Below are 11,657 nucleotides of genomic sequence, written 5' to 3' on the forward strand. Positions count from 1 at the left end.
GCTCGAAGCGTCTTATATGGTGAGCTACCGAGGGGCTAGGACAGGCAAGGTCCATAGTATTGTGGAGGACTTAATTCTTCCTGCTGCCGTGGATATGGCTGGGACAATGCTGGTAGAAAAGGCCAAAAAAACTACAATGCCTCCAAAACACTTTCACAGCAGGAGATGTTTTGAAACAATTACTGCGTCGCATACAAGCCAGTGAATTATGTGTTACAGATGGATGAGTCAACAGACGTGGCGGGCCTGGCACAGCTCCTGGCGCATGCCCGTTACGTTTATGGGGGGTCAATTAAGGAAGACATCCTCTTCTGCAAACCATGAGTACTGGACAGCTTTGTGACATCAAATGGACTTTGGTGGTCAAGATCTGTTGGTATCTGTACTGATGGCACTACACAGTTAAATAAAAAATAAAATATGTACTGATGGCGCAAAAGCCATGAAAGGGAGACAGGAGTGTTAAAGCGCTGGCAAGCAGTTGCTCCCTACGCAACTTGGGTACACTGCAGCATCCGCCGAGAGGCTCTTGCTGCCAAGAAAATGCTTGACAGCTTGAAAGACGTTTTGGACACTACTTTGTTAAAGCAAGGTCCCTGAACTCCCGTGTATTTTCTGCATTATGCAATGATATGGGCAGCGACCATGTAACGCTTTTAGAAGTGCGCTGGTTATTTGTTTGTTTTTTATTTAATGAATCAAGTCAGTTAAGAACAAATTCTTATTTACAATCACGGCCTAAGAACAGTGGGTTGACTGCCTTGCTCGGGGGCAGAACGACAGATTTGTACCTTGTCAGCTCGGGGAATCGTTCCACCAACTTTCGGTTCCTGCCCAACGCACTAACCACTGGGCTATCTGGGTCAAATTATTGACACGTCTTTTTGATTTGAGGAGCTTAGTTTTCTTTACTGACCATCATGTCACTTGTCTGACCGCTTGCATGATGGCGAGTTTCTCACACGACTGGCCTATCTGGGTGATTGTTTTTCTCTCACCTGAACTGTGGGTAGCTGCTAGCTAACGTTAGCTAAGTGGTGACTGTGGGTGGCTGATAACTACCCACATTCACCACTTACTAAATCAACCATAGCCTCTTAATGAGTAGCTAACTACATTACAGAATGGGAACCATGGCTAGCACAGACGGGCAGACAACTTACTGTTCAAATTGGTTCATCTCAGCTTCGATCAGTCTTCTTCAGAGTAGCGAACCTCACGACAAACTGGTTTGTTACGGAGTTTAAAAGTTCCTATATAATCGCTTTAATTAGCTAGCTGGCTAATCGTTTTTATTAGCTAGCTGGCTAAGTTACCTCGCCAACTAACTTCAAAACAAGCAAGATAGCTAGCTGCGTCGCTGCACAGTTCTACGTGTGAAGGCACGCAGACGGGTCGGTGGATGGGACAAACAGAAAGAAGTCGAAGTCCTAAGCGAAACGCTTTTGAATGCCCCAGCTCCGTTCATTACTCGAATGCATTGATGGATTGTTGGTGAGATGGATGGCCTGCTTTCGTATTTTAGATAATGACTAATCAACAGCATCATGTAATACATGTTGCGGAACGGTATGTGCATACAGTATCAARGCGGCACTACAGACCCTGGTTCGATTCCAGCCTGTATCACAACCGGCCGTGATTGGGAGCCCCATAGGGCGGCACACAATTGGCCCAGCGTTATCCGGGTTAGGGTTTGGCCGGTGTAGGCCATCATTGTAAATAAGAATTTGTTCATAGTTGACTTGCCTAGTTAAAGGTTAAATAAAAATCAGAATAACTGCAGTTGTATTACCACAAGATGGCGCTGTCTGTCAGAATAACAGCGAGGCTATTGTGACGGTTTGCAGTTTTTGGGACTTCTATATTGGTTTATTAAGCCAGGCAAGCTCAAACAATCACAGATAAAGTATTCCATTTCAAACTAAGGTCTGTCTGGTCGATCATCAATTTATATTTGTCATTTAGCAGATGCTCTTATCCTGAGCGACTACAGGAGCGATTAGGGTTAAGTGCCTTCCTCAAGGGTACAGATTTTTCACCTAGTCGGCTCGGGGATTCAAACCAGCGACCTTTCAATGTGTCTATCAAGTTTTAGAACATCTTTTAATCATGGGTTTATCTCAATGCATCTTTCCTTGATTCCTTCCATCCTCTCCTCCTTGTCAACTGTTCAAGGTCCCTTCCCTCAGACGCATGGAAAGGATGCAAGGAATTCAGATGAATTGAAAGAGCCAATGTGAGTGTGTATAATAGATGTGTGTTGTGTATGAGGGTGTAAGTAGTGGATTGTGCGTGATGTATAGAGGTGTATAGTGTGTATATACTAGATTGTGGTGTGTGATTAGAGGTGTCGAAATATTAAGATAAGATTGTCCAAGGTGTGTGTAATAGCAATTGGTGTTATATAAAGATGGCTGATAGCGCAATGTGCTGATTTATCTAGAGGATGTTTTGTGTCAGTAGATTTACTAGATCTCGGTTCGTGTCTCACGTTGAAGTATAGAGGTGTGTACACTTAACTGATAGAGAAGGTGACAGACCTTCTACTGTGGTGGCTCTTGTGTAGTAGTAGAGAGGATACGCTGCCAAGTGTCTGGCAGTGTATCATAAATAGTAACTTGTTGCTGCCCCACTGTTAGTATTAGATGAATTACAGGCCTTACCTCGCGTGTTGTTATAGTATACACAGGTGTCATTCACACCTTTATGACACAGCTCAGTCGCTTTCGGTATGTGTATCAACCTTCTATGAATGGCTGTATATCCAGAACAAGGGTCGCTTGGTCTGTGTATAATAGAGTTGTAACCATATAGAGCGCTCGTGGTGCTCGTATAGAGAATTCATAATGGCAAGGGTGACGGTGTATATAGAGATGCTCGTGCTACTGTTAGTCATAGAGACGTGCACCTAAATATCAAGATGGTGACGTGTGGTATACACCTCTAATAGAGTGTCGGTATGTATCGAGCAGCTGACTAACTATAGCAGGTGTTAGCGTGTATAATATGAAGGTGTTGGTGTGATATAGCAAGGCTGCATACATATAGAGGTGTGGTTCTGTGATATATCATAGAGGCCTGTTATATAGATAGTGATGGTGTATATAGAGATGTTATATAGAGGGTGTGTGTGTATAGAGGGATCGTACTATAGAGGTTGTGGAACCACCTGATGGTATAGAGGTGTGGTGTGCTATAGAGGCCTGTATATAGAGGGTGTGTGGAATATAGGGTGATATATTACGAACAGTGTCGGCCACGCATGTATACTAACAGAGCGCCTCGCTGGGTAGCTTATAGAGGTGTGGTGTGTATTAGAAGGCACACCTTCGTAACATCTTATATAGTTAGCACCCTCTATACCACACCACACCTCCTATATACACCTCTTCACTCTTTCTTCTCTCATGTACACACACAAGGCTCCTCATCACACCACGCCTCTATATACCACCACACCTCTATATAACACCTAATAACACCAACCACAACCTCTATATACCACCTCAGACAACCACACCGCGGAACCACACCACACCGCGAATACACCCTGTCTTACACACCACACCGAACACGCAGGAGACCGAGCCTCACACTCCTGAACATCATTAGACGGGCTTTACATGTATACTAAGATGTGTAGGTGTGGTAAGACGGTGTAATGATGCTGATGTGTGATAGAGGTTGAGATGTGTATAGAGATGTGAGTGTGTATAGAGGTGTTATATAGATGGTGTGTTGATAGAGGTGTGGCGTGTATAGAGGTGTACACAGATGTGTGGTGTGTATAGAGGTGTGGCGTGTATAGAGGTGTATAGAGGTGTGTGTTATAGAGGTGTATATAGAGGTGAGGTGTGTATAGAGGTGTGGTGTGTATAGAGGTGAGGTGTATATACAGTGGGAGGAACAAGTATTTGATACACTGCCGATTTTGCAGGTTTTCCTACTTACAAAGCATGTAGAGGTCTGTCATTTTATCATAGGTACACTTCAACTGTGAGAGACGGAATCTAAAACAAAAAATCCAGAAAATCACATTGTATGATTTTAAATAATTAATTTGCATTTATTGCATGACATAAGTATTGATCACCTACCAACCAGTAAGAATTCCGGCTCTCACAGACCTGTTAGTTTTTCTTTAAGAAGCCCTCCTGTTCTCCACTCATTACCTGTATTAACTGCACCTGTTTGAACTCGTTACCTGTATAAAAGACACCTGTCCACACACTCAATCAAACAGATTCCAACCTCTCCACAATGGCCAAGACCAGAGAGCTGTGTAAGGACATCAGGGATAAAATTGTAGACCTGCACAAGGCTGGGATGGGCTACAGGACAATAGGCAAGCAGCTTGGTGAGAAGGAAACAACTGTTGGCGCAATATTAGAAAATGGAAGAAGTTCAAGATGACGGTCAATCACCCTCGTCTGGGGCTCCATGCAAGATTTCACCTCGTGGGGCATCAATGATCATGAGGAAGGTGAGGGATCAGCCAGAACTACACGGCAGGACACTGGTCAATGACCTGAAGAGAGCTGGGACCACAGTCTCAAAGAAAACCATTAGTAACACACTACGCCGTCATGGATTAAACCTGCAGCGCACGCAAGGTCCCCCTGCTTAAGCCAGGCATGTCCAGGCCCGTCTGAAGTTTGCCAATGACCATCTGGATGATCCAGAGGAGGAATGGGAGAAGGTCATGTGGTCTGATGAGACAAAAATAGAGCTTTTGGTCTAAACTCCACTCGCCGTGTTTGGAGGAAGAAGAAGGATGAGTACAACCCCAAGAACACCATCCCAACCGTGAAGCATGGAGGTGGAAACATCATTCTTTGGGGATGCTTTTCTGCAAAGGGGACAGGACGACTGCACCGTATTGAGGGGAGATGGATGGGGCCATGTATCGCGAGATCTTGGCCAACAACCTCCTTCCCTCAGTAAGAGCATTGAAGATGGGTCGTGGCTGGGTCTTCCAGCATGACAACGACACGAAGCACACAGCCATGGCAACTAAGGAGTGGCTCCGTAAGAAGCATCTCAAGGTCCTGGAGTGGCCTAGCCAGTCTCCAGACCTGAACCCAATAGAAAATCTTTGGAGGGAGCTGAAAGTCCGTATTGCCAGCGACAGCCCCGAAACCTGAAGGATCTGGAGAAGGTCTGTAGGGGGGAGTGGGCCAAAATCCCTGCTGCAGTGTGTGCAAACCTAGTCAAGAACTACAGGAAACGTATGATCTCTGTAATTGCAAACAAAGGTTTCTGTACCAAATATTAAGTTCTCGCTTTTCTGATGTATCAAATACTTATGTCATGCAATAAAATGCAAATTAATTACTTAAAAATCATACAATGTGATTTTCTGGATTTTTGTTTTAGATTCCGCCTCTCATAGTTGAAGTGTACCTATGATAAAAATTACAGACCTCTACATGCTTTGTAAGTAGGAAAATCTGCAAAATCGGCAGTGTATCAAATACTTGTTCTCCCCACTGTAGATGTGTGGTGTGTATAGAGGTGGTGTGTATATAGAGGTGGTGTATATAGAGGTGGTGTATATAGAGGTTTATATAGTGGTAGAGGTACTGATCCCTGACTGTTTGATCCTTCCCATCCTCTTAGCGGCCAACCACATTCCGACCCGGCTCTGCCGGTTACCCCCGACAACACTGTGTGTGTGTTGAGCTCTAGGTAGCCAGGTACTCTTTAGTCACAGTTATTTTTTATAGTTTCTGCAGTTTGACAGATTCACTGATCAGTAATGTTACAGGTATTACTAATTTAAACAACGGGGTGATCATTACAGGAGTGTAACATTTTGTGGCTGTGTCAGTCTCTGTCTCTCAGAGTTCTCAGGATATAGTTCTCTCTTCCAGCTGGGCGTTCCTCTCGGATAGGTCTCTAATCTGTTCCATAGCAACTCCACTCCTCTCTGACCGCCAGCATCAGGTGGGTCTTTACAAGGTCCTGAAATATAGAAAATAATCTACACTGAGTACACAAAACACTAAGAACACCTTCCTAATATTGAGTTCCACCCCCTTTGCCCTCAGAACAGCCTCAATTTGTCTGGGTGAACCGATGTGAAATGGGTGCGCGCTAATAGCGTTTCAATCAGTGACGTCACTCGCTCTGAGACCTTGAAGTAGTTGTTCCCTTGCCTTCTGCAAGGGCCGCGGCTTTTGTGGAGCGATGGGTAACGATGCTTCGTGGGAGGCAGTTGTAGATGTGTGCAGAGGGTCCCTGGTTCGAGCCCAGGTAGGGGCGAGGAGAGGAACGGAAGCTATACTGTTACATTGGCTGTACAAGGTGTCAAAAGCGTTCCACAGGGATGCTGGCCCATGTTGACTCCAAGGCTTCCCACAGTTGTCAAGTTGGCTGCCTGTCCTTTGGGTGGTGGACCATTTTTGATACACACGGGAAACTGTTGCAGTTCTTGCCACATACCGGTGCACCTGGCACCTCCTACCATACCCCATTCAAAGGCACTTTAATGTTTTGTCTTGTCCATTCACCCTCTGAATGGCACACATAAATCCTTATTTAACCCGTCTCCTCCCCTTCATCTATACTGATTGAAGTGGATTTAACAAGTGACATCAATAAGGGATAATAGCTTTCACCTGGTCAGTCTCTTGGAAAGAGCAGGTGTTCTTAATGTTTTGTCCACTCATCGTATAAGTCAGTTAAGAACAAATTCTTATTTTCAATGACGGCCTACATTGTCCAAACCGGGACGACGCTGGGCCATTTTACAATGATGGCCTACACCGGCCAAACCCGGACGACGCTGGGCCATTTTACAATGACGGCCTACAATGTCCAAACCGGGACGACGCTGGGCCATTTTACAATGACGGCCTACACCGGCCAAACCCGGACAACGCTGGGCCAATTGCGTGCCGCCCTATGGGACTCCCAATCACGGCCGGTTGTGATACAGCTTGGATTCGAACCAGGGTGTCTGTAGTGACGCCTCAAGCACTGAGATGTAGTGCCTTAGACCACTCGGGAGTGTATCACAACACATGATATCAGAATAAGGTTATTACCCAACATACCTGTATATGTCTATGCCGTTATGACATTGCTCGTCCAAATATTTATATATTCTTAATTCCATTCTTTTAGATTTGTGTGTTTAGTTGTGAAATTGTTAGATATTACTATTTAGATATTACTGCACTGTTGGAGCTAGAAACACAAGCATTTCGCTACACCAGCAATAACATCTGCTAAACACGTGTATATGACAAATAAAATTTGATTTATATCACAATACATGAAGTCAGAATAAGGTAAAAAACCTCTCTGGGATAGGGTCTAGTTTCCTGAATTTCTGCCTGACTGACGTGCCCAAAGTAAACTGCCTGTTACTCAGGCCCAAAAGCCAGGATATGCATATAATTGGTAGCATTGGATAGAAAACACTTTGACGTTTCTAAAACTGTTAAAATAATGTCTGAGACTATAACAGAATTGATATGGCAGGCGWAAATCCGACCAGAATTATTTATTTTTTTGAACTCCCAGGCTCTTATGGAAACCTATCGTTTCTATGTACATCCGTCTCCCAGATTGCAGTTCCTATGGCTTCCACTAGATGCCAACAGTCTTTATTCAAGGTTTCAGGCTTTCATTTTTGAAAAACACAAGAGACCTACCATGGCTTGCTCTATCTTGTTGTCGATTGCGATCATGCTGCTGCTCGACCCACTGCAAAGACGAGAAAATAAACAGGTTTTGAATAGTGTGTGTGTGTGTCTAGATTCAGTGTAATGTGGTGGCACATGGTTCACATCAGAGTATGGAGTTGAGTGGTCGGAAATCCGCTCCACTAAAAACCGAACCGCTCCTCACTCACAGAAAAAATAAATAAAAATACCACTCATTCATTAAAACACCATTTAACCAACACCCATCTATTTTTGTGGCAACCTGGACCTACCATTTGATTTTGAAGTATCGAAACCAAACCATTTGATTTGAATGAAAAATATTTTCATAAATATAAAAAAGGTGACTGTAAGAAGCACTCATTATTTGAAATAGGCTACATGTCMTACTAAACAGCATATAAACACTCTACATTAGTCAGGAACCAGACAGGGAGCCTAAGAAGGAACGAACATGTATTATTTTGGCTATAGTATTAGCCTATTATCTCAGTGATTTCAAGGCTATAGCCTACAAACAAATACATTATGGAACATTTGAGAGTGCGAGACACTAGGCTGGCAGGAACATAAAGGGCTCAGCACCTAAACATTTAGTTGTATTAAATCATTATACTCAATAAATTGTTACTTAGAATGAAATACAAATTAAATGAAAAAATGTGTTATTAGGCCCAGTGGCTTTGAATTAATTTGAGTTTTTTTAGGCAATATAACACTATCAAAATGCCAGGACTATTGTGGCACAAAATAATGAAAAGGTCTGACTGCTCAGATGCTTTGGGAAAATGGTCACAACGGGGGACCAGCGTGCGTCTCCATCAGCTAGGACTTGACATTGGTTCATCAAATCTTCCCATTTCTGCCAGTTTTTGCTCAATTTCATGATTTCTCAAACAGCTGCAACTGTATATGCATTCACACATCAAGGTCTTCTGTTGAGTTGGGCAAGGTCTGACTGCTCAGATGCTTTGGGAAAATGGTCACAACGGGGGACCAGCGTGCGTCTCCATCAGCTAGGACTTGACATTGGTTCATCAAATCTTCCCATTTCTGCCAGTTTTTGCTCAATTTCATGATTTCTCAAACAGCTGCAACTGTATATGCATTCACACATCAAGGTCTTCTGTTGAGTTGGGCTCAGGATGGAACAACTGTTGAACATCAAAGTCTTCTGTTGAGTTGGGCTCAGGATGGAACAACTGTTGAACATCAAGAGTGTATGGTTGTTTGTGGGGGAAAGAGGTTGAGTGTGCATGAGTATAAGTATCCCACATATGTTGCTATGCGGGTAATAATGTTTGGGACAATACACAATGAATCACTAATTGTTTGCTAAAATAATTGTAATTTTTGTAATGGCAATCCTGGTTAGGGCTGACACTCCTGGTTAGGGGCTGACACTCCTGGTTAGGGGCTGACACTCCTGGTTAGGGGCTAACACTCCTGGTTAGGGGCTAACACTCCTGGTTAGGGGCTAACACTCCTGGTTAGGGGCTAACACTCCTGGTTAGGGGCCTACACTCCTGGTTAGGGGCTAACACTCCTGGTTTAGGGGGCAACAACTCCTGGTTAGGGGCAACACTCCTGGTTTAGGGGCAACACTCCTGGTTAGGGGCAACACTCCTGGTTAGGGGCAACACTCCTGGTTAGGGGCAACACTCCTGGTTAGGGGCAACACTCCTGGTTAGGGGCAACACTCCTGGTTAGGGGCAACATCCCTGGTTATGGGCAACACTCCTGGTTAGGGGCAAACACTCCTTTGCATGAACTGCCGACATTACTACGCATTTTATTTGTTAATTGTGGTAATTAAGATGTACACGATTTTTTACATTATATATATAAATAATAAATAACTCTGCAAAAAAAAAAGATAGGTCCCTTTTTCAGGCCCCGTCTTTCAAAGAAAATTCGTAAAAATCCAAATAACTTCACAGATCTTCATTGTAAAGGGTTTAAACACTTTCCCATGCTTGTTCAAAGAACCATAAAGAATTAATGAACATGCACCTGTGGAACGGTTGTTAAGACACTAACAGCTTACAGACGATATGCAATTAAGGTCACAGTTATGAAAACTTAGGACACTAAAGAGGCCTTTCTACGGACTCTGAAAACACCAAAAGATGCCCAGGGTCCCTGCTCATCTACGTGAACGTGCCTTGGGCATGCTGCAAGAAGGCATGAGGACTGCAGATGTGGCCAGGCAATAAATTGCAATATCCGTACTGTGAGACGGCTAAGACGCGCTACAGGGAGACAGGACGGACAGCTGCTCGTCCACGCAGTGGCAGACCACGTGTAACACCTGCACAGGATCGGTACATCCGAACATCACACCTGCGGGACAGGTACAGGATGGCAACAACAACTGCCCGAGTTACACCAGGAACGCACAATCCCTCCATCAGTGACTGTCCGCAATAGGCTGAGAGAGGCTGGACTGAGGGCTTGTAGTCTGTTGTAAGGCAGGTCCTCATCAGACATCACCGGCAACAACGTCACCTATGGGCACAAACCCACCGTTGCTGGACCAGACAGGACTGACAAAAAGTGCTCTTCACTGACGAGTCGCGTTTTTTTTCTCACCAGGGGTGATCGTCGGATTCGCGTTTATCGTGGAAGGAATGAGCGTTACGCCGAAGCCTGTACTCTGGAGAGGGATCGATTTGGAGGCGGAGGGTGTGTCATGGTCTGGGACGGTGTGTCACAGGATTCTCTCCCTCCCTCTCCGAAGAGACAAGGAATATAATATCTATTGTTTACAGGAAACTCATTCAATGATTTAGATGAAGTTGTTAGGAAAAAGGACGGGGGGGGGGCGAAATATACTTCTCCAATGGGCAAAGAAATTTAAAAGAGGTGATATATTAATTAACAATAATTTTGATCCGAATGTGCAAATTGGCCAAACAGCTCCGCAAGGTAGATGGATGATTTTAAATATGATATTGGACAATAAACAGATATGTCTCATTAACCTTTACGGTCCAAATAATGATGATCCACACTTTTTATTAGACTTTTTCCTAAATAATATAGGTACAGCAAATCCCCTTATTGTATGGGGCACTTTTACAATGTGCTTTAGAGGCCATGCATTCAGTAGTCATCTATAAAACAAAATCAATTTAGGTCAAAAGAGTCCATATTAACAAAGGAAATAGAAGGACAATACTGATAGTTAGTTTTTATTGCTATCAGAACACTTTAGAGGAAAAACATGGAGGAACTTATGGAGGAACTTATTCAAGAAAGATCAAGTGTAATTTATTATAAAAATAAAAGCAAACTGGATGGAAAATGCAGAAAATAATCCCATTTTTTTTTTTTTATCTTCAACATAGAAATGCTACCAAAAATAATTTCTGAAACTTGTTACAAATGACAGTCACCCATGATTCACCAAACAATATTTTGGACGAGGAAGCAAAGTACTTTAAGCATGTTTTCATTTCAGTCTTCTCCATCTCCTCTAACCGAAGATAATTGTATTTATATTATAAATTATAAATTATAAAAAAGATCCATATGTAACAAAATTGTGTAAAATCTAAAGGGGTCTGAATACTTTTGAAAGGCACGGTTTTAAATTCAGAAACTAAGGGGTCTGAATACTTTGAAAGGCACGGTTTATTCAGAAACTAAAGGGTTGATCTGACATACTTTGAACAAGGCACGGTTTAATTCAGAAACTAAAGGGGTCTGAATACTTTGAAGGCACGGTTTATTCAGAAGAAACTAAAGGGTCTGAATACTTTGAAGGCACGGTTTATTCAGAAAACTAAAGGGGTCTGAATACTTTGAAGGCACGGTTTTATTCAGAAAACTAAAAAGGGGTCTGAATACTTTGAAGGCACGGTTTATTCAGAAACTAAAGGGTCTGAATACTTTGAAGGCACGGTTTATTCAGAAACTAAAGGGTCTGAATACTTTGAAGGCACGGTTTATTCAGAAACTAAAGGGGTCTGAATACTT

General features: G+C 43.2%; 1 protein-coding gene and 1 long non-coding RNA gene across 3 annotated transcripts in view; both read right to left on the bottom strand.

Moving 5' to 3' along the window:
• The window catches only part of LOC112072499 (uncharacterized), a 14,616-nt gene extending 13,210 nt beyond the window's left edge, over nucleotides 1-1,406 (bottom strand). For both annotated transcript variants that reach the window (XR_002894329.2, XR_011476220.1), the window contains exon 1: nucleotides 1,164-1,406. This is a non-coding gene — a long non-coding RNA (uncharacterized lncRNA). The remainder of the gene's footprint in view (nucleotides 1-1,163) is intronic.
• Nucleotides 1,407-5,671: 4,265 nt separating this feature from the next.
• The window catches only part of LOC112072500 (TSC22 domain family protein 4), a 43,878-nt gene continuing 37,892 nt past the window's right edge, over nucleotides 5,672-11,657 (bottom strand). The window contains 2 exon segments of the mRNA XM_024139899.2: nucleotides 5,672-5,967; nucleotides 7,665-7,716. Of these exon segments, the coding sequence (XP_023995667.2) occupies nucleotides 5,902-5,967; nucleotides 7,665-7,716 (118 nt within the window). The 3' untranslated portion in view covers nucleotides 5,672-5,901.

This window comes from Salvelinus sp. IW2-2015, unplaced genomic scaffold, assembly GCF_002910315.2.
Source record: "Salvelinus sp. IW2-2015 unplaced genomic scaffold, ASM291031v2 Un_scaffold1946, whole genome shotgun sequence".
Lineage (NCBI taxonomy): Eukaryota > Metazoa > Chordata > Actinopteri > Salmoniformes > Salmonidae > Salvelinus > Salvelinus sp. IW2-2015.